The sequence below is a fragment of the Prionailurus viverrinus genome, chromosome B2, assembly GCF_022837055.1.
Source record: "Prionailurus viverrinus isolate Anna chromosome B2, UM_Priviv_1.0, whole genome shotgun sequence".
NCBI lineage: Eukaryota > Metazoa > Chordata > Mammalia > Carnivora > Felidae > Prionailurus > Prionailurus viverrinus.
In genome coordinates this window covers 97,447,447-97,470,738 of record NC_062565.1, presented here as the reverse complement: position 1 = coordinate 97,470,738, position 23,292 = coordinate 97,447,447, and the positions used below count along the sequence as shown (strand labels likewise).

At 41.7% G+C, this 23,292-nt stretch overlaps 1 protein-coding gene across 8 annotated transcripts in view; it reads left to right on the top strand.

The window, feature by feature from the left end:
* The window catches only part of SCML4 (Scm polycomb group protein like 4), a 124,971-nt gene that overhangs the window by 48,044 nt on the left and 53,635 nt on the right, over positions 1 to 23,292 (top strand). For 7 of the 8 annotated variants that reach the window (XM_047858421.1, XM_047858420.1, XM_047858416.1 and 4 more), the window contains one exon: positions 10,617 to 10,831. The exons of the other annotated variant lie outside the window; for it this stretch is intronic. In XM_047858421.1, coding sequence (XP_047714377.1) covers positions 10,617 to 10,831 — 215 coding nt within the window. The remainder of the gene's footprint in view (positions 1 to 10,616; positions 10,832 to 23,292) is intronic. 8 annotated transcript variants of the gene reach the window in all.

Below are 23,292 nucleotides of genomic sequence, written 5' to 3'. Positions count from 1 at the left end.
CCTCTGTGCTTCCTGGATTTTGGTGTCTGTGTCTTTCCCCAGGTTAGGAAAGTTTTCTGCTATGATTTGCTCACATAACCACTCTACCCCTATTTGTCTCTCTTCTTCTTCTGGGATCCCTATGATTCTGATGTTTCTTTTTAATGAGTCACTGATTTCTCTAATTCTTAAATCGTGCTCTTTTGCCTTAACCTCCCTCTTTTTTTCTGCTCCATTATTCTCTATAAGTTTGTCCTGTATATCGCTGATTCTCTGTTCTGCCTCATCCATCCTTGCTGCCACTGCATCCATCCATGATTGCATCTCAGTTATAGCATTTTTAATTTCATTCTGGCTGTTTTTTACTTCTTTTGACTCCGCAGAAGGGATTCTAATCTATTTTCGACTCCAGCTAGTATTCTTATTATTGTAATTCTAAATTGTGGTTCAGACATCTTGCTTGTATCTGTGTTGGTTAAATCCCTGGCTGTCGTTTCTTCGTGCTCTTTTTTAAGGGTGAATTCCTTCGTTTTGGCATTTTGAAGGGAGAAAAGGAATTAATGAGGTAGAAAATTAAAATTAAAAAAAATTAAAACTAAAAAATTAAAAACACACACACTCACAAAAATCGAATAAATGATGCTAGCTCCTAGGTGTGTTTTGGTCTGGGTGTTGAAAATCGTTTGACAGATTAGAGAAAAAAAGGGGGGAGCAAGAAAAAAAAGGAAATCGTTTGAGAATTTGAAAAAATGAATACACTGAAGTAGACTAAAATGAGATGATGGGGGTAAAATAGAATTTGAAAAACTATACATAAAAGTAAAGAATATAGTAGGAAAAAATTAAAGAAAAATATTTTTAATAAAAATTAAAAATAAATATGAATTTTTTCTTTTTCTGTATTCAAGAAAAAGAAACAAAAATGAGAAAAAAGAGAAAAAAGAGAAAAAAAGGAAATTGTTTGAAAATTTGAAAAGGTGAATACACTGAAGTAGCCTAAAATAAAATGACGGAAGTAAAATAGAATTTGAAAAAATTTACACAAAAGTAAAAAATGTAGTAATAAAAATTAAAGGAAAATATTTTTAATAAAAATTGAAAATAAAAATGAATGTTTTCTCTTTCTGTATTCAAGAAAAAGGAAAGAAGTGTAAAAGAGGGAAAAAAAAGAAAAGAATAGATGGACATGCTAACAGAATGAAGTAGGGCTGAAATTACTTCATTTTCCCCTAGGAGTCAGTCTATGTAGCACTTTCTAGTCCATAAACTAAGCTGGCAGTAAGACTTGGGTTCTTGAAGAGTGAAGTTGGCCCATGTGGGCGGGGCTCAGTGTAATGGCTCTTCTGTCCACTAGATGGCGCTGTCAGCCTGCTGGGGTGGATTGTTGAGGTGCTCGTAAGTGCGTATGCGCATGCGCAGGAGCAGTAAAAATGGCGTCACCCAGCTGCCCAGTCTGTTCTCCCAGATCAGCAATCACGCACCTGTCTTCTGTCTTCAGCTTTTGTCCACTCCCTGCTTTTTCACTCTCTGTGACCAGGCCCCAGGCAGTACCTCTCACCCGAGTTTTGTCTCAGCTGCAGCTGTTTTCCCCGACCCTTTACTTCCAAAGGACTGCGACTTTGACCTGTTCTGTCCCTCTGCAGGAGGGTCTCACTGGGCAATGGCCGAATGAGCAATGGCTGAATGCCGGCTGCACACAGGAATGCTTGCTGGACCCTGCTGCTGCTGATGCCCAGAGACTGCGGTCAAGTGCCAGCCTGGCCCAGAAAAAGTTCATGAGATAGTGTAGCAGCAGTATTTCAGGGGTTATGGAAAATCACAACACACATCTGGCACCAGACTTCACCCTTAATGACCTTGTTCCTGCACCAGCATATGTGGCCATTTTCTGGGGTCTGCTGGGACCAGGTGGCTTCAAAAGTCTCTACCAAATGTCTTTCCAGCAGTGGAACTGCTTTCCCCTGTGTGGCCCAAGAACCTCCTGTCCCCCACTCTGTTCCTGGGGATTCACTCTTCCCACCAGAGAACCGCCAGGTATTGAGCTGCGGAGTTGCAGCCTTTGCGCTCCCCTTGTTTACAGTCTTAATGGAATTTAAACCCTCTCCTTTCTCCCTTTTTAGTTTAGTCCCTGCGGCTGTTTCCAATTTTCCACTTTCTCTCCAGCTGCTTTTGGGGATGGGTGCTTTTCCTGTATTCTGACCCCCCCCCACCCCAGTCTCTGTCGTCTCTCTGCTAGCAAAAGCACCTCCCTTCCTGTGCCTTCTTGCTCCCCAAGTTCACCACTCTGTGCCGCGTACCTGCTGAATTCTGTGGCTCAGGTTGTGCAGATTGTTCTGTTAATCCACCAATCAGTTTTCTAGGTGTGTAGGATGGTTTAGTGTTGGTCTGGCTGGATTTCATGGACGCGAGACACACAAAAAACTCCCATGCTGTTCCGCCATCTTGGCTCCTCCCTAGACATCTTTCTAACTGCCTCTTCTCAAAGCTTTTAGAAGCAACAGAAAGCCGTTGATCCGGCTCCCAGTCTGGCTGGCCCACCCTTGTCCATGTGCTACCCAGCAACCCTGCACACACCTGCTCTATTGCATTTAGCTTATGCTGCCTGGGAAAACCCTAGCTCTGATGTTATCTTTTTGTGTTTCTCCTGCCACCATTCCTTCCAACTCTGTTAAAAGAACTGATTTATTTCTTCCTGCTGTTCCTATAGCGTTTTACATGAAACCTCTGTAATACCGTCCATCTCACATATTATTTATTTATTTATTTATTTATATTTATATATATCTTTATTTACCTGCTGTCCATAGTATCTTAGGAGATGTGTTTTATTTATTGTCATCCATAATCCAAGTGCCTAACACAGTATTTTACACTCACTACATATTTAACAGGTATTTGTTGGAGGAATTAATAAATAAATGAGTGAATGAATGAGTGAATACATGATACATGCCTCAGGATTGAGTTAGGTGACTCAGTGGCCCCATGTTATTGGTATCTGCTTTCGACTTGGTAACTCTTGGTTCTTTACCTTGATGAAGCACCATTAGCCAGGACTTTGCTTTGTATGTATTAGATTTGCAAGGCTAACAGGTCAAATGTCACCCCCAAATTCACAGACCAGATCTTAGTTCCTCTTGGTTCAGTTGTAATAATTCCAGCTAAGCCTTGTTTTGATAAGAAGAGGGAGATCTAGGAAAGCAGCAGTAAATCACTTCATTTAATATGTCAAGCCAGGAGTTGACAACCACTTATAGGGTATAACTAGAAGATTTATAGACCTGATGATTAGGCTGCTCTAGGGACAGAATCTTTTATGTTTATTAAAACTCTTTGCTCCAAGATGGCTTCCAAATCCGACCTGAACCAAGGCAGCCTGTATTTGCTGAAGTCTGCGATTGAAAGCAGAGAAATTCAGAGGTACCATATAACACCTGCAAGATTTTGAGAGTTCTCAAGTGATGTACATATTTGGTTGTATCAGACTATGTATCGGTGGAGAGGTTGTCTTCGGCAGCATTTGAGGTCTTTTAAGGTCTTTGGAGATGAGGGAAGTTGTTGGGGGAGGGCAGGAGCCCAACTGCCACCTGGTGCCTCAGTGGCAGGGCTTGCAGGGTATCAAGGAGGGACCAGGGAGTGCACTGCTGCTCTTGAGAGCTGGTTCTCTCTTCCTGTCTGCCGTCTGTTTAGACACTCTTATTAGCTCCGAAATAACCTTCTCCATTATTTTTGGTGATGAGGTCCTTTTTTTTTTTTAATTTTGTCCCAGTTTGTTTAGGATGTTAGAGCAGTGGTCAGTGAAGTTCTGTAGCTCAAGTGCCAAAACCATTAGAAAACAAGAAAACAAAAGGCCATTTGAAGATGCACAAATTTCCAAAAAAAAAACCCCGAAAACGACAACAAAAAACCCAACTTTCCAGACAAGGAGAATTATTCACTTATTGTTTATTTTTCTATTTACGGTGTTTTTCTGCCTAGAGTTTAAAATATTCCAACAATGCAGAATGGTACAAAGACAGCAAAAACATCTTTCAATATCTGTCTGCCCAGAGACAACTATCAGTCTTTTGATGATAATCTTTCCGAGACCTCTTTCCATGCTTAACACATGCAGACTTATCTCTATTATATATATAAAAAGATATGAATAGAATCATAGCACATATGCTATTTTGTAGTCTTCAATGCAATTTTATATGTATACACACATTTACATTTATAATTTATGAATGTGAAATATTCTATTCACAAAATATCCACTTTATAAATGTGAAATAATTTACTTAACTGGTTTTGAGAGACATTTTGATTGCTTTCAGTTTTTCACTATTATAAACAATGTGCAAAGAATATCCTTGGCCATATATCTTTGTGTTCTTCTCAGATGCTCTTCTTAGGACAAATCCTTAGGAATAATATGGCTGGATTAGGAAGCGTGCATCTGAAAATTAAGAGATTTTCAAATTGTCCTACAGAAAGGTTAGCCAATTTCCACCCCTACCAACAGTAAATGGGAATCCTCATTCCTCTACTCCTCACCAGCATGAACTATTGATTGATTTATTCATATTTATCAATCTGATCAGCAATATGTGATATCTCAATGTACCTTTGGGGGAGGTTGCCAGTAAAGTTTAGAAGCTTTTCTTTTGAAAATTGACCATTTCTTTTCTTCATTTCCTCCTTCCTTCCTTCTTCTCTCTGAATCATCTGAGTCCTTTGCCCATTTTTCTATCGCAGTATTTATTTTTATTTTTATAATTTGAAGGAATTTTTTGTATTAAGCTTTTGTTGGTCCCATATGTAGCAAATAGTTTTTTCAGATTTTCATTTTTCCTTCTTCATAATTTGCTTTTGCTGTATAAAGCATTTGAGTTTTATGTAGTCATGTCTATTAGTCTTTACATTTCCAAACTGCTTCCTGAATTTTTCACATAGTTAGAAAGTCTGCCTCCATTCCAAGAGTATTAAAATGTTGACCTTCATTGTCTTCAGTAATTCTTGTTTCTTTTTTTGAGGTCTATTTTAGTCTTAGTTTTCTCTAGAATTAATTTCGCTCACATAATAGTTAAATTTTTCTTTATTTCTTTAAATTTTTTTAAATGTTCATTTATTTTTGAGAGAGAGAGACAGACAGACAGACAGAGCATGAGCAGGGGAGGGGCAGAGAGAGAGAGAGACAGAGAGACAGAATTCGAAGCAGGCTCCAGGTTCCGAGCTGTCAGCACAAAGCCCGACATGGGACCCGAACTCATGAACCGTGAGATCATGACCTGAGCCAAAGTCGGACGCTTAACCGACTGAGCCACTCAGGTGCCCCAAATTTTCTTTATTTCTAAGTGTCTGTTTTCCACAGCTCATTTGGTGAGATTTCCTGCACTGATATGACAAATCATCTTAAGTTTCAAACAAATGGAAACTTAACGTATGTTTAATTTCTGGCCTAGCTTTTCCATCAGTCTGATTGCTTAGCCCTGTACCTTACTGCTGCCATTGTTACAGTTTTATAATATACTTTAGACACCAGGAGGGCAAGTCTCCAGTGGCCTTTGTTTTGTCCTTCTTTTCTTAAAGTCTGTTTGGATTTTTAATGTGATTGCACTTATAGAATGATTTAGGTGAAAATTGTACTTCAGAAATACCCATCTGTCCAATAACAGAATAATCATTTTTAAATCTTAAGGCATAAGTGGGATTTAAAAAAAATATATTACTTTCTTCATGTAAGTCCTACTTATTGAATTTCATGAAGAACTATGAGGGGTCTGAGATTTTTATCCTCTGCAAGCGAACAGGTCAGCCTACCACAATGTCATGGATATGGTAGAAGAAAAATGGCTCCCAGTCCAGAGGCACAGCAGGTGGTTTGTCTTCATGTTCTCACCTGTTTCCCTTGTCCAAGTTCCATGGCGATGTACATGCTGTGGGTTTGTGTCACAGCTGAGGAACTCTAAGCTCAGGAAATCAAATGAGAGGTCAGAATAACCTTCTGTGACCTAACTGATGAAAAAATACTCAGGAGTAAACTGAGGAAGAAGAAAGAGCATTCCAGGCAAAGGGAACTACATATGCAAAGGCCCTGTGGTGGGAGGAATTTTAGCAACTATAAACACCCGGGGGGAAAAAAGTCACTATGGTAATTCCATTGTTTTTCTGGCTCAGGGTGCCATAGAAAGCTAAGAGTGTATTATTTTCATTAGGATTTGTTGCTGTTCTTTATTCTTAAAGAACTTTTCTTCAGACACAGAGAGCCTCCTCATTATGGAAGACAGCCTCTTAATATATGTTTGAGTATTTTCCTTTTCTGTTAGTTTTTTGCTAATGTTTATGTATTTATTTTGAGAGAGGCAGCGAATGTGAGCAGTGGAGGTGCAGAGAAAGAGAGAGAGAATCCCAAGCAGGCTCTGTGCTGTCAGGGCAGAGCCCATCGTGGGGCTCAATCTCACCAGCTGTGAGATCACGATCTGAGCTGAAATCAGGAATTGGAGGTTCAACCAACTGAGGCACCCAAGCGCCCCCTTTTCTATTAGTTTCGATATTTTCATTAAACATCTGATAAATTGTCATTGTCTATCTTCCATAGTTATGTTCTCCCTAAAGAAAAAAAAATCCCATCTTCCTTGTTTCCCCTGCATTCCAAGATTGGGACCCTTCCTTGTTTTCAGTATTAAGTATTCAGTATTTGTTATTTTTCTTTTTTTTTTTTTTTTTGGTTCATGTCTTAGTTTTGGAAAAGGACATTTTTGGAGACCCTGAACTATTGTCACCATCATTTCCAAAGTGTCTGAGTCTGTTATTAAAATACCACTTTGTGTTTTCCCCTAACTCTTTAAAATTATTCCAAGGAGACTTTCAGAGAACCCCACATAATTAAAATAACCTCTTCAGTTTTTAAAAATCTTGTTACTTAAAATTGCATTTACTCGCATATTAAAATATTGATTTGTGGGGGCGCCTGGGTGGCGCAGTCGGTTAAGCGTCCGACTTCAGCCAGGTCACGATCTCGCGGTCCGTGAGTTCGAGCCCCACGTCGGGCTCTGGGCTGATGGCTCAGAGCCTGGAGCCTGATTCCGATTCTGTGTCTCCCTCTCTCTCTGCCCCTCCCCCGTTCATGCTCTGTCTCTCTCTGTCCCAAAAATAAATAAACGTTGAAAAAAAAAATTTTTTTTTAAATATTGATTTGTGAGAAGGAATTGAAAAATAGTATCTTCTTGATCAGTGGATGAACCATCTCCAAGTATTTCCCCAATTACTGTAGTGCCTCGTGTGCCACCAATAATAGTTCACTGTTGGGGCACTTGGGTGGCTCAGTCGGTTAAGTGTCTGACTTCAGCTCAGGCTCAGGTTGTGATCTTGCAGCTCGTGAGTTCGAGCCCAATGTCTGGCTCTGTGCTGAAAGCTCAGAGCCTGGAGCCTGGTTCGGATTCTGTGTCTCCCTCTCTCTCTGCCTCTGCCCCATTCACGCTCTGTCTTTCTCTCGAAAAATAAAATAAAATAAAAACATTGAAAAAACAAAATAAATAATAGTTCACTGTTGCTCCACTAGCATGAAATTCATTAATCAGATTTAGTTTTCAGGAAAGCTCCTTCATACCTTAAGATAGATGCACTTCAAGTAAGGAAGTGGAAAGTCGCACAAATCCTGTTTTTTCCTCACAGTAGAGAAAGAGAATTAGAACAGAAAAGCTCAGTTTAAAAGATGGCTTTTTGTGAGGTGCCTGGGTGGCTCAGTTGGTTAAGTGTCTGACTTTGGCTCAGGTCATGATCTCACAGTCCATGAGTTCAAGCCCCACATTGGGCTCTGTGCTGACAGCTCAGAACCTGGAGCCTGCTTTGGATTCTGTGTCTCCCTCCCTCTCTCTCTGCCCTTCCCCCACTCACACTCTGTCTCTCTCTCTCTCTCTCTCAAAAATAAATAAACATTAAAAAGTGTGTTTAAAAAGATAGCTTTTTTTGTAGGAAATATTTTTTTCTAACATACTGAGAAATTTGGGGATAGTTCAGCATAATTTTGAGTGATACAAATTCTTAGGATAATACGCTAATTAGTCACCCGTCCTTCACTCTTCAAAACCTATTCAACAAGAAGACTTTTGTGAGGGAGTATCTAAGTTAGCAGAGGATCACAATTCGCCAGGGAAGGAACACAGCCAACTGAGCCTTCAAAAACAGGAGGAAAGAGATTCAATGCCTTCTCCGAACCTGGGTTTTCTCTTATTGACTTTTGATCTTAATGTTAGATACATCGCTGACCTTGTCCCTAGAGGCAAAGTAGAAAGGTAGAAAAACCTGTCCTAGACTAGAAAAAGAAATCCCATTTCCAAAATCTGTAAACTAAAAACGGAGAAGCAGACATTTGATCATGATAGCTCAAAATGGGACTCAGATCAAGTTCCACACAGCAAAGATCTTACTGAATAAATTTTGGTGGGTTTTCAATGTTTTGGGAAGCCGCTTTTTTGAAAACGAGTGTTTGGGGTATTTGTTGGCACTGGGGGATGTTGACAGTAAGTCTAGAAATGAAATGATTCCCTTTGTTCACATATTGATGGGTTTATCTTCATTGATTATGATTCATTGACTGTAAGATGCCCTTGATAATATCACACCTCATTATTTCATGTACCAAGAAAGAAAAATTGCTCCTTACAGAATTTGATGTGCTTGCAATGCTTTAGGGTGCATTGTGACTTCAGAGATGTTATTTTGTAAAAAAGTGTGCATTTTAGAATCAATGAGACATGGTGTTTTTCTTACACAAAAACAAGGAAAATCGACATCCTCAACAGCTTGTCTATCTACCTGAAATACCTAACAATAAACAAATTTATGCTTTAAAATTCTATGTGCTAGGTATGATATTTCCAAGAGCAATCAATATTATTGAGAGGATACCGTTAATATTCAGAGAATTAACAAACTGAACTGACATTTGTAAAAGATGCCCCAAATTTCCCGTCATGTTTTAGGATATCAAATATCCACTATTTGATATTTTCCTTCCCGAGCAAAGCAATCTGGTTCCTACAGTGGCTGCCCAGACCTGGGAGGTAGGGACCGCTTCCATCATCTTTCCCAATTTTTCCTGTGGCCTCTTGAGCAAAAGCTTCTCATTTCCAACTGTTGGCTACCATTAAGCCTCAGAAATGAGTTTTGTCACCTAACATCATCCCTGAGTTAGAGTGTAGAGTTCTTTCTGTCCGACTTGTTACATTTCTTAACATTCAAGGAAATCTGACCCTTGAGCTCATGATACCGCTGAGCTCCCTGGGTTGGAGTTGATCAACTACCTCTTGCTGCAAGATTTAGTCAACTCTACCTGAGACAGCTTATCGTTAGTATATTTTTTTTTAAGTTTTATTTATTTTGAGAGGTAGAAGAGGGACAGAGAGAAGGAGAGAGAGAATCCGAAGCAGGCTCTGAGTCGTCAGCCTGATGTGGGGGCTCGAGCTCATGAACTGTGAGGTCATAGCCTGAGCTGAAGTCAGACGCTGGACTGACTAAGCTACCCAGGGACCCGCATCATTAGTATTTTTAATGCTATGAATTTTATAGCATGTGGGGTATCTGTTTGGGGGAAAGGATGTGTCCATAGCGAACAATTACCAACAGTTCTACCGTCTCTGCCACTTACGTCATTTCCTTTCACTTTTTTACCACATACATTTTTGCATAGTGGAGATCATTTTTTTTTTTTAATTTTTTTTTTCAACGTTTTTTATTTATTTTTGGGACAGAGAGAGACAGAGCATGAACGGGGGAGGGGCAGAGAGAGAGGGAGACACAGAATTGGAAACAGGCTCCAGGCTCCGAGCCATCAGCCCAGAGCCCGACGCGGGGCTCGAACTCCCGGACCGCGAGATCGTGACCTGGCTGAAGTCGGACGCTTAACCGACTGCGCCACCCAGGCGCCCTAGTGGAGATCATTTTTAAGCACAATTTATGAGATGCTTTTTCATTCAATCTCATGTTGTTGAAATAGTATGGTTAAAGACTTTTAACCAGGTGATTGTTTTGTTCTGTAGATAATGTTAACTATTCCCCTATTGCTTGTTATTTGGGCTCCATCCATTCTGTTTTCGCAATTCTAAAACATGCTAAAATGAACATCTCTGTAGGTAAATCTCTATCCGCATTTTGACCGAGGGACATAACTTTAATACAATTGATTTGTACCGTTACATCCCTTCCATGGGAAAAATAAAGGTCATAACAATTTATAACCCAACCAAAGGGGCAGCAGCGAATGTGAGGGAATAGTTGTACTTATCTAATACTATTGTTATCACTTCAAGGTTGAACAAAGTGGGGAAACGGAGACACACATTGATAAAGTCGTCTCGTTGTTGGCGGCAGTATCGGTTGCGTTTGGAGCTGGGAATCTATTGTCCTCTCCACCTAGACAGCATCTTCACTGCTTCATTATAGCCCTGTGGAAATTTGCTCTCCTTGAAATGATCCCAGAACTCCAACAGCACTGTAAAAACTCCTAGTGGTGCCTGGCAGTCTTGTATTTGGTCTTCCCCTCCAATAAAGGATAGGCATGGCCAAAAACACCAAATGGGATACATGTTTGCCTTGCAAACCAAACAAACCCTTCTGTTTTTGTTTTGCTTTGTGTCTGGACTAATTCTTAGCACCTCTTCTGCCTGTGAGCGATTTGTCACTTCCTTCTGTAAGACTGGCACCAGCAGACATGCAGTCTCAGAGGATCCCGGGGAGAAAGCGAGGCCGACCCCCACTGCACTCAACACCTATGAAGATGGCAGTGCATAACCTTTATTCTGCTTCAGCTGGTTCTTTGCCAGCAGCGAAGATCCCAAAGAAAAGAGGGCGGAAGCCTGGGTACAAGGTACGGCTCCATCATCTCCTTTCTCCACGGTGACATTGGGCTGGGGCATGGGTGCTTGGGCAGAGCCCCACCGCAGAATGTGAGGAAAGGCTGGGAACTGGGTAATGACAAGATGAGAAGTAAGTTTCTCTCAATGAAGTCTGTGACAGACAAGGCCTCATTGTTACAGCGGGGCCCACATTGCATGCTGTCCCCGTCGTGTGCATTTGTACAAGTGGAGAAAGCAAATTGCACCAGATGGGGAAAGTTGTAAGGCGAGCAGATTTTAGGGTCATAGCTAAACACACATTTTAAGACTTGCATTTAAATTAGTGTTTCAGACATTGAATTTTCCCCTCACTGTGCCTACTAGGGCGGCGCTCAAAGCCACTTTCCAGAACTCATTCGTCATTTATTTTAGTAAAAGCAGATGATGTTCCTGAAACACTTAAATTAATAATGCGTGCAGCCTAGTGTCAGAGGACATAGAAGAATTTTTCCAAACAGAGCCTAAACAAGGGGGACTCATCATGAAAATTCAGGGTGTTAATTCATAGTTTCCTGCTTATAAAAAGTGCTGACGTCAAGTTTGGCTTCAAGGAGGCGTATCAGGCAGAATTAAAATCCCGTGACCCTTGGAAGAATTAACAATTCAGAGTGGCAGGGGGTGGAAAAGAAATTCTCTGATGTAATTGCAATCACATAAAGCAATCTGAACCAGGGGAGGGAGAGCTTCTCCTCCAAGACGTTTTTGAGGAGGCTACTAGAGAAGAAAGACTACTGAGTTCATTCTCCACAAGACTTTTGGGCATTAGAAAATGAGCTTCAGAAGTTTTCCTTCCTTTATTTTTTCTTGAAATAAAGAGCTTATGTTTCCATCTTGAGATCTGAATACTCAAACCAGAATGCAAATTGGCAATTAACTCCCATATATTTAGGAAAATGTATGGAAATTATTTCAGGTCAGCAGAAAGACAAAGCTTCCGGAAGAATCGGTGATGAATTCAACCTTTATCCCTTTGGTTCTCCCCACTTCTTCCAACTGCTGGAAAATAAAAACAGGAGGTAGGGGGAAGGTGACTCAAAGTTGTTTGGGGGTCATGGGTTTTAGTAAAAGAAGCTTTTACTCAGCCACCTCATAAAGTAAAATCTTCTGTCACTGGTTACTTTTCTAACAAAGAGAGCCTCCTCTTTCTCATGGGCACTTCAGCTTCAGCATTGTTTCTCTGAAGCCGGCATAGGGCAGGCCCTCCCAGCTCAGCTACCTGCGCCATGGCTGAGGTCTGGGTATTAAATCTGGAAGGACGGAGCAGGGCAGCCCTTCTGTGAATAGAGCCAGGGAGCAAGTCCAGGATCTGAAGAAACACACTGAAAACTTCTCTCTCCTATTTGGCCTTTCTCCTACTCCCCTGGGAGCTGTGACCCAAGAATGAAAATTACCAACAGACACAGCATTTCTAGGGCCAGGAAAAATGGGAATTCAGTCCATGGAATGAGCCCGACTTGGCAATTTTCCTGTCTCCTAAAAGGGGCAGTTTTCAGGGCTCCTAACACTCGGAGACACATCAAAGCAGGAAGAAAGCTTTCGGAATGGTTAGCTGACAATGTAGGCCCTGCACATGGCAGGCAGATCTCATGTCCATGCCTCACAGGGCTACTTGGCTAGGGGCAACGGGCCACAGCTCTTCCTTGAGTCCATCTTCCATGTATTTGGGGAACTGTGTGGGAATTATTTCAGGCCAGCAGCTCCCAGACAGCTCCCCAAGTGTCCAAGAACACCTCCAAACCAGGTGCTAGTCAGCCGGAGTGCTGACTCCCTCGTGGTGACATGAGAAAAATAAGAACCGTGTGCAAATCTTCGTAGAGCTAAAATGATTCCACCCAAAGGATCATCCTTTATTCTGAAATATCTGCTTCTTACTCTTTTGGCGTTAGAGTTTGTTTTCTTTTATTTAATTGTTGTATGTTGTCAGGATTTGGTAATTTAAAAAATGTCCTTACTTCGCAAAATAAATTTGGCAACCAATTAAGTCTCTCCAGTTTTTTTTTTTTTTTGACAATTTCTTAGACCCAGAAGCCCCCTTTTACCGTTAATGAAAAGGTTTTAATTGTGGAGAAGCCACCGAGAAAACTGTACAGTGTTGGTCCATTTACCAAATGGCCACTAATTTGGCAATTTTAACTATCTGAGACACAGTTGGGGAGCCAGAAGTTGTTAAAAAAGAAGCCCTGAGCAAGCGAAGTAAGATATTACTTGGTGTATCCTTAAAGATCCTGTATTTAATTGTTAAGAAAATGCTTCCAAGCCCTCCTTCAGAGTCTATTTACCTTTATTGTAGATGCATTTCTTACAAGCTCTATTATAGCGATTTAATAGTCTTAAGATTTGAAGGAGAAGATATTTTGGGGAAGAAGAGTGCCCACACAGCTGGGTACTGAAAGTATAATAATAATTATTGTTATAATTAAATGATGTTTTATTAATAATACAGAACAATAACAAATACAATAACATTATCAATATTATAAAGTAGTGAAGAACAATTTTGTCATTTCAATAAGAACATCATTATGGTATATTCATCCTAACAATACTGTCATAACGAAGTAATCCGTGTTTGAGCCTTTGGAAGGTTCCTGAGTCTTGAGGATGCCTGTTGTACTGACTGCATCACAGATCTATGCTGGTTGACATTTGTCACCTCTTGCCTGGCGCTCTCCCAAACTGCACTCTCGATCACCTCTGCCCAGCACAGGTGGAAACTCTGTCTGGTCCAAGAATGGGCACAAGCCTTTCCCTTTAAGATCCAAGCACAGCTGACACAGGCTGTGATGTTTAACCCTTTCTCTGAGTCTTGAGAATAATATGAGTGAATTGCAGGCAGAAAAGGAAGAACTCAACGGGTAGTCAGATGTCAGTGCTCCAGAGTTCATAGGTCATGCCTCCTCCCAGGGCCCATCTGCCCATGCCTCTTGGCCCAGGCCTGCAGCCACATTTCTGGGGCATGCTCACTGCCGGGAAAGCATCATTTTATGGCCTTACTGCCTCCTTCTCACCCCAGTCGAAGAAAGCAAAAACCTCTTAACATCACATTTTCTCTGAAGAGCCCTACGCCGACTGCCATGAAAACAGCCTTCTTCATTATCAAACAGAATTTACATCTCAGTTTGAAGCATCTGCTACTGGTTTAGTTCAGAGACAACCCAAGGTCAACAGATAGATTTTCCTCATATTTCGTGACTAAAAAGACTATTAAGGTCTTTTTAAAGATATAAAGAGAGTCTGCATCAAGGAGGAGCCCTAGCTTCTATTCTGTACCGGCAGCTGATTGTAATGTCACCTAACAGTGGGATCTCCAGCTTCTGTGTCTTTATGATTGGGATTATGATTTAAGCAGGAAGAAGAAAGTGCTGGGTTTTAAAAATAGCTGTTTGTCCCCTACACATCATCATCATCGTCATCACCATCATCATAATTAATACTAATAGCAAGAATAGTCGTATATAACATTTATTCAGCACTTCTGTGTTTGAGGCTCTGGACCAAAGCACTTTGTGTATATTTTCTTATTTGAACCATGATAGTGAGGGAGCTAGAAAAACTGCAGGAATTAGGTATGAGTGAACCAAATCCCACAGCCTGAGGCTGCCTACTGTTGGGCCAGAAGTCCTCTAGACCTTGGCAATCTCTTTGCATTATTGTTCAGAATAGTAATTATGCTTTCCCATTTACTCTTTCCAAATTATGTCCTGTCTGCTCTGTTTAATGAGCTTAGAAACGTGTAACATGTTTAGAAAGAAGATACTCTGTAAAATATTAAAGACAAATGGTTAACATGTTCTGAAATGTTGGTAATTGTATCGTTGAGAATATAAATCCAGCTGCTGTGACAAAGGGGAAGCAACAGAGGCCTAAAGAAGAGGAAGCTAACTTCTTTCTTATGTTAAAAATCTGGGAAGCCCATCTGAAGGTGACATGATGCCTCCATGGTGTTGGGGACCCAGGCTCCTGCTCTGTTGTTACTCTTCTCCTCTTAACACAAAGTCCCTACCTCACGCTATAAAATGGCTCCTCCAGTTCCCTCTTTCCTGCTAGTCTAGCCAGCCAGATGGAGGCAGAACTAGTGGAGGCATGTCTTTACCCTTTAAAGACTCAATGTTCAAGGCTGCACACACGCCTTACACTTGCATGCTGCTGGCCAGAACCTAGTCACTTGGCCTCACTTAACTCCAAGGGAGGTGGGGCAAAGCAGTATGGGGTGATCAGGTGGCTGGCTAAAATTCAGAGATTGCATTAATAAAGAAAGAAGGGAGCGTGGATATTTGGGAATAACCAGCAGCCTCTGCTAAGTACTTACAGAACAGTCTTCTGTTACCTAGAAAATTTACTCTATAAAGAGAGTGATTTTTTAATAAACATAAGGAAATGCAACATTATGTTTTTTTTTTTTATTTTGAGAGAAAGAGAGCACACATGCACGAGTGGGGGAGGCGCAGAGATAGAGGTAGAGAGAGAATCCCAGGCAGCCTCTGCACACGAGGCTCAAACACAAGACCCTGGGATCAGGACCTGAACTGAAATCAAGAGTCAGATGCTTAATCGACTGAGGCACCCACGTTCCTCACAACATTATTTTATTCTCTCTTTTTTATTGTCATCCTTTTCTTCCCACCTCCCGACCCCCAAAAGAGTATGTGTTCTTGGCATTGTGTAACAAGGAAGTCAAATTCACAAAACTCTCAAGTAGGAAAATGTTCAAACTTAAGCAGAAAGTGTTTTGTTTGTTTCAACACTTGTTTAAAGTCTCTTTCTAAAATGTGTTTTCACAAAAACTGTCAAAATGGCTTTGATGATTCTTTGATTGTCCAGATCTTATATTGTCTTAGAGTTATATTTTGGAACACCAAATGTAGCATGGTAGTATGCAAGGGAAGAATAGATACCAAATAACCCTTCCTGTCCCTGTCTTCAAGGCCTCCCCTTGCTGATGGTGGGCTTGGTGCCCCACCTGTGCCCCATGGAGGAAAATGATTACACAAGCACAAAAAACAGCACCTAGGGTATGGACTATCTCTCCTGTGGCTTTCTATTACCCTCCAGCCCCAACACCAGGGCTGGAGCAAGGGCCAAGGTTGAGGTGCAATGGTGGGTGTGAGGTGCAATGGTGGGCGTGAGGCCCTCGTGTGCTGGTTTATGATTCCCCGCAGCGTTCTGAGTGTAACTCGGGCATGAACGCTAGTCGATGTTTCCAATTATGTTAAGAAGTAAGGGAAATGTAAACAGTGAAGTTGTATATTGGAATTGTATGTTGAGAATGGGATAAACTTCTTCACAATTTTATCGTGGACAGAGGATAGTTTGTCAAAAAAAATAGTTCAGTTGTTTGTGCTATTCACGGTGTCACAGCTACAAAGAAGGCACACTTTTAAGTTTAGTTTGTGTTTTTACCATTTTCTCCATCACTCTCTCAAGTCTGTAAGTCAACAAAGTAGTAAAGTCAGCCCTAATTCATAGCATTCGCCAATTTCCAAGGTGGAGATGTTCCCAACATGGCCAGGTTCAAGGCGCCAAGATGACATCTAAGGACATGGTGTCAGTATTGATAATAAAATAGTTAGACAGTGATGAGTTTTGAGTATCTATTACCTTGTTTTGAATGTATTTTAAATTAATTCTCTGGAAGTATATATACTTTAATGTTTAATAATCACCATGTTTAACAACTTGCAATATTCCTGAAAATATAAGTTATCCTTTGTGTACAAGCCGGCTCCAGCCTCCCACTGCTCTGAGCTCCTCTATGCACATGATGCCTGTCACTGGACGTGCCATGTTTCCTCTCTCATCTGCAGGGCCGACCCCACTCCTGCTGATGCAGAGAACTTGGCCTCCTCACCAGTTTCTGTAAGAAACCCAACCACACCAACCATTCCTTGAAATGTGTGGTCTCTATTAAAGATTGTTGGGGTCGGAGGGCGTAGAGACAACATCCCATTAAATAATTCTCACAGATAGATGCATTCTTCTGAATTTCCCTTTATCAAGTGTTTGTTTGTTTGTTTTCCCTTTTCTTTGTTCTCTCTCCTGGTACCCATGGAGTACCAGGTTCATCATCTCCTCTCTCAGCTTCCCTCGGTCGGGAGGAAATTAAACCATTCTTCCCTGCCCTCGGCCAGGCAGCAGCCACCCATGCCACTCACCTCTGCTCTTCACCAGTTTCAGTGGCTGCCTGGGTCCAGAGAAGAATCTGAACCCAGCACAGAGATGGTGGGAGAAAGCTCCAGCATCCTCACCCTGTCTCCACCATGTTTGTACTTCTGAAAGGCCCAAGAGAGCCAGCCCATTTCCCTCCCACCTTCAAGCATCCCTTTCTTTCTTCATTGTGGTGTAGGCAGTTTATTGTATTGGGGTACTTTTATTTTCTTAGAGAAGCTCAAAGATAGCTTAGCTAGGATCTCAGATTTAACTGAAAGGCATGTTGCCAAAGCAGGCCTCCAGGCCAAGGGATACTGGCCGCTCTATCCCTTAGGTGTTCAATCTCTCCTTCAAGTGCAGGGAGAAGAATGTATGGGTAGACCCAGAAACAGGCCGACTCCTAGGAATGGGATTAGGTCATTGGCTACAACCTTCTTGTTGTTGGAACTGATTTGCATTTCTAACAAGCAAGTTTTTAGACTAAAGTCTGAGGTTAAGCACAGTGAGGTATTGAGTTTTCCCTAACTCTACTCCCACAGCATCTCATCAGAACCCTGGGGGAGTTTTATGTGGAGAAAGAGGGTGAGTCTAAAGGAGGAATGTGCCCCCAAGAAAAGCTACGGCAGGGACATAAACAAAGTTATTCTCAAGTAGGGCTGTAGAGGGGAAGGAAGGGAGGGGGAACATGTTTTTTTTTTTTTAAATATGGTATATTGGTTTCCTAGGGCCACTGTAGCAAAGTACAACAAACTGTGTGGCTTAAACAATAGAAATTTAGTGTCTCACAGTTCTGGAGGGTAGAAATCCAAGACCAGTCTACACCTTGGCTCATAGAAGGCCTTCTTCCTGCATCTTCACATTGTCTTCCCTCTGTACTTGACCGTTTCTGTCCAAATTTCCCCTTTTATAAGGATACAATCATATTGGATTAGGGCCTACCTTAATGACTTCATTTTAACGGATCATCAGCAAAGAGCCCATTTCCAAATAAGGTCACATTCACAGGTCCTGGGAGTTAGGGCTTCAACATCATTTTGGGGGACACATTTCAACCCCTAACATCCAGTATAATAATCTTTGCCTTTTAACTAGGCATTGAGTCCATTTATGTTTAAAGAAATCACTGATAAGTTTGGGTTTAAATGTATATTTTATTTTGTGTGTTCTATTTATCTCATTCATTCTGTGCTCCTTTTACTCATCTTTCCTGCCTTCTTTTGGAATTTTTTTTTTTTTAGGTATTTAAATTTTTTTCTACTCATTGTAAGTTAACACTCTGTTCTCTATTGAATTACTATTCGGCTTGTGGCAGTATCTTTTCAGAGATTCTGCGCACTTCCCTCATTGTCAGGTGGGGGTGGGGGTAAGGTGGGGCAAATTTACATCTGGCTCATCTTTGTCCTGAGGTTGTAGCCCTTTGGGTGAGCCCTGAGCTCCATAGCAATTCCTGAGGCCTAGATTTCACTTCTATATTGGCCTGATAATTCTTTATATATTATCAGCCCCTCTGTACTTTCATTAACCTTACATTTTATCCATTCCTTGTGGTTGTTCTCAGTTGATCCAAATAACCTAGTTTTATTTTTTTTAAACATATTTTTTAAATACTTATTTTTGAAAGAGAGAGAGTACGAACAGGGGAGGAGCAGAGAAAGAGGGAGACACAGAATCTGAAGCAGGCTCCAGGCTCCGAGCTGTCAGCACAGAGCCCGACGTGGTACTCAAACCCACCAACCGTGAGATCATGATCCGAGCCAGCGTCAGATGCCCATCCGACTGAGCCACCCAGGCGCTCCAAATAACCCAGTTTTCTATATTTTCAGAAATAGAATTACAAAGAAATTTAGGATGCCGCGTTTCTTCTATTCAACATTCAAAATATGGCACTGACACTGGTTTTTGTCTCAAATTCTATGATGTTTTCAGAAGTAGTCTAATGCAGGGTATATACGCATTATGGATTAGAAGAGAACTTAGAAACCAACAATCTACCCAATCTAATGGCTTTGGAAGATGAAGCCGGGAAGCACTGAATGAGTTGCTCAGAGTCCCATGTGAACTGGTGGCAGACCCAAGATTCAAATCCCAGATCTAATTCTGAGCCCTGTGCTCTGGCTGTTCTCCTGCAGGGCATCAGCAATGTGTAGTTGATGACTGAAATCATGCCAGTTCTCAGTGTCCACTCTGTGGGTGAGGAAATGTGGGCGCTCTCCTTCTTGTCATGCCCTCTCTCCATACCATCAGCAATAATAATAACAAACCTTTATGAAGTTCTACTTTGCATTAGCCCTATGCTAAATGTTTACGTCTAAATCTTGTCACGTCCCTGTGAGGAGGTATTGATATCCTCACACAAGTGAGGAAGGACAGGCTCCCAAATCCTAACTGACAAGACTTAAGACAGGGTTGGTGTGTGGCTGAGCTGGACTTTGAGCACAGATTCCAATGTAGGTGCCCACGGCCACCCTGAACTTGTTTTTAAATTTTGCTTTGTTGGTTCATCTCTGCTGATGTGCAGGCAGTCCCCTAACCACACTCTCTGTCCTCAGATTACCAACTTCTTGCTGTCAATCTATGAAACGTTGTTTATTTGGTACTTTTGTTTCTGCCACGTTTGCATAGTTCTAGAAAAATACTGCAATTTTTACATCAAACTATCCTTCCTCTGTTAGCGTCCCCTGGCCACACATCTCAGTTTGCAAACAAACCCTCCCCTCCCCCAACTCTTTCCAGTGATTCTCTAGTAAATGTCTTAGAGAAGGTCTTCCCTGAAAGACAGCTGGAGCAAGAAGCTCTCCAGGCCCTTATTTTGGATCTGTAAATGGAAAAGAAAGTTGAGCTGCCCCCATATTCCATATTCCCCAGCCCTCTTTGGTGGAATCGCCAGCTGGCAGGGACCAACTCCTTACTCTTCTGCTTCACCCACCACGATACTCTACCCCAGCAAAGCACAGCCCCTCTGGCAGCCACTGGAAACCATGCCCTGGATGAGGAGTCACCACACCCGTTTGATTGAGGTTTTGAATTTCAGGTAAAGGTGCCAACTTTGCCAGCCTCCGTACAGGGTTGTTGGCTTTGAAGGTCAAGGATTAGCTCCAATATGTCAGAGCACAGCATCCTGGGCACCTAATCTTCCTCCAGTCTTATGCATCCAAGAAAGAGGCTTCTCCTCCCTTCTTCCTCTCCATTTTACCCAGTTTATTCTGCCAGATCCTGCTTTTAATACTGTACAAATAAACCGTATTTTTGGAATACCTTTAGATTTACAGGAGAGTTGCAATGATAAAACAGAGATTCTCATGTACCCCACACCTAGTTTCTTCTGTTGTTAACATCTTATATTACTGTGATACATTTGTCACAAGTAGTAAACCAATAATAACACATCATTATTAAATAATGTCCATATTTTATTCAGATTCATTAGTTTTCCTCTCTTCTGTCCCAGGACCTATCCAGGATATCACATTAACATCTTGTTGTCATGTCTCCTTAGGTTCCTCTGGGCTGTAAAAGTTTCTCAGACTTTCCTTGTTTTTGATGGCATTGGCAGTTTTTAGGAGTATTGGTCAAGTGTTTTTTTTTTTTTAATTTTTTTTTCAACGTTTATTTATTTTTGGGACAGAGAGAGACAGAGCATGAACGGGGGAGGGGCAGAGAGAGAGGGAGACACAGAATTGGAAACAGGCTCCAGGCTCTGAGCCATCAGCCCAGAGCCCGACACGGGGCTCGAACTCACAGATCGTGAGATCGTGACCTGGCTGAAGTCGGACGCCTAACCGACTGCGCCACCCAGGCGCCCCTCAAGTGTTTTGTAAAGTGTTCTGTAACTTGGGTTTGTCTGATGTTTTCCTAATGATTAGACTGGGGTCATGGGTCTCTGGGAAGAAGATTCCAGAGGTAAGGTGCTATTCCCATCGTGCCATGTGGAGGGTGCGTACTATCAACATGGCTTATCACTGTGGATGGTGACTTGATCACGTGCCTGAGGTGGTGTTTGACAGGTTTCTCCACTGTAAAATTACTTTTCCTCATTTCCATACTGTCCTCTTTGGAAGGAAGTCACTATGTGCAGCCCACACTTAAGGAGTGAGAAGTTACACTCCACAAACCGTTTGGAATATTAATGCATAGGAGGTTTGTTTCCTCTATGTGTCTCTCTAGTCAATTATTCATTTATGTCAGTATGGAGTCATGGATATTTACTGTATACTTTGAATTATAATCCATTACCCGTTCTTTATTTATTGCTCATATTGTTCTAGATTTGGACATTACAAGCTCTTTTGATTGACTCACATGTTCCTATGACCTGCCCTCATCATTGTGTGTGTGTGTGTGTGTGTGTGTGTGTTACTTTATTTTCTGGGACAAGATGCCACAGGCTCATCTTGTGTATTTCCTGCCCTTGACCTAGAATCAGCCATTTCTCCAAGGAGCCTTTGTTCCTTTTATTGAAGAATGGTATTAGAAACCAAAATAGGAGCATGGTGTTTTGTTTTGTCCAACTAAAAAACAAAACACAGCAGTGGTGCCTGGGTGGCTCAGTCAGTTAAGCCTCTGACTCTTGATTTCAGTTCAGGTGATGATCTCACCGTTGGTGAGATTGAGCCCCAGGTCGGGCTCTGCGCTGACAGTGTAGAGCTTCTTTGGGATTCTCTCCCTCCCTCTCTCTCTGCCTCTCCCCTGCTCATGCTTTCTCACTGTCTCTGTCTCTAAATAAATAAATAAACATTAAAAAAAAAACCCCAAACATAGCAAAACACAACAAAACAAGAACAGCAACAACTAGCAATGGCAAAGACAAATGCCCTTCCAGAGGAAAGCTTGGATACTTTGGGCAACAGGTAGCTCCCCATTCCACATGGGAGAGGCACTGACAGAATGGGCCCCACATCACACCAAAGGACATTCTTAGTCACTGAGCTCATTTCTGTCTTAGGAGCCCTCTAAAATCATATGTGACTCCCATTTAGGAATGTTTTTTTTTCCCTTTATGTTAGACAATGAGATAGAAATTTCAGAATGCTAACTCAAAGGTATTCCTACTGATGATTTATTCTTTAATCAAGAAGAATTTTTTTAAAGTCGTATACCACCCACAGTTGCATGAGTTTTTCTTCTTTATTCAAAAGTCCCACCGTTGTTTTAGAGGTTGGATGAATTCAGAAAGTTGGCCCTGCAACCAGCTGACTTTTTCTAATGTCTTGAATTGCTTTATCTGGGCAGAAATGACAGACAGAGGTAACAACCAGCTATAATTGTATTACTTCATTGGAGGTGGGTTCAATGAACAGATCCTTTTATAATAAATATTAACATAGCAAGCAAACATTAGGTCATGGTGCTTAAATGAACAGTAAACAGTGTCTGGCAACCCAAGTCTTAGCTGCCATCACTTTCTTCACCACCATCACCATCCTCCCCATCCTCTCCGTCCTCCCTGTCCTCACCATCCTCACCATCGTCACCATCGACACTATCATCATCTTTCTAGGGAAGGATCATGAGGATCTTTGGGTGATTTACTTAAAGACCACAGGTGAAAAAATGACAACCTGCCAAATCTTGCCTTTTCCCCACCAACATCATTATCTGTATGTTGGTTGGAGGGCTTTCAGCCTGTAAAGGAGGATTTAACCAGGCCCTTCCAGAGTCTGCTATCCACAGTCCTTGGGCACTGCCACCACCAGCCTCTCCATCACAAGGCACGCAGGGCAGTATATCATTTCTCGAAAGACTGTCAAAGGGACACTTAGTGCATAATCTGGGAGAACAGGCAGCGTAACTATAACCCTGTCCCACTTAGTAGGTGAGGGAACCATGCTGAAGTCAGTCACAGTAGGTTTCTGGTCTGCTCCCTCCCACCACTAAGGTTTCTTTCAGATTGTTTTTATAGTATTTAGCAGTGTATTGCTACGTGATGGGCCCTTTACTTTTTCAAATGCTAAATGCAGAATAAGGTGAAGTCTCTGTTGTTAATTGTAGCTTCTGATGAACACAGTGTCTCTCGCAAAAGCCCCAGATGCTGCACCCATACAGCCCGGTGCAGCCAGTGTACTCACTTTTGACTGGTCTCCTTTTAAGTTCATTTTAATGAACTTAAATTCATGTCCACACATCCCACTGTGCCTTCCACGTTGCTCAGCAGCCACACCCTGTGCCCCCACTTCTCCTACCCTCCTAGTTCATTAACACACTCTCCTCTGTCCTCACACTCAAGCTTCCAGCCTCACTGAGAAACTAGTAGCCATCAGAAGAGACCTTTTGTAAGCTCCCACCTCCA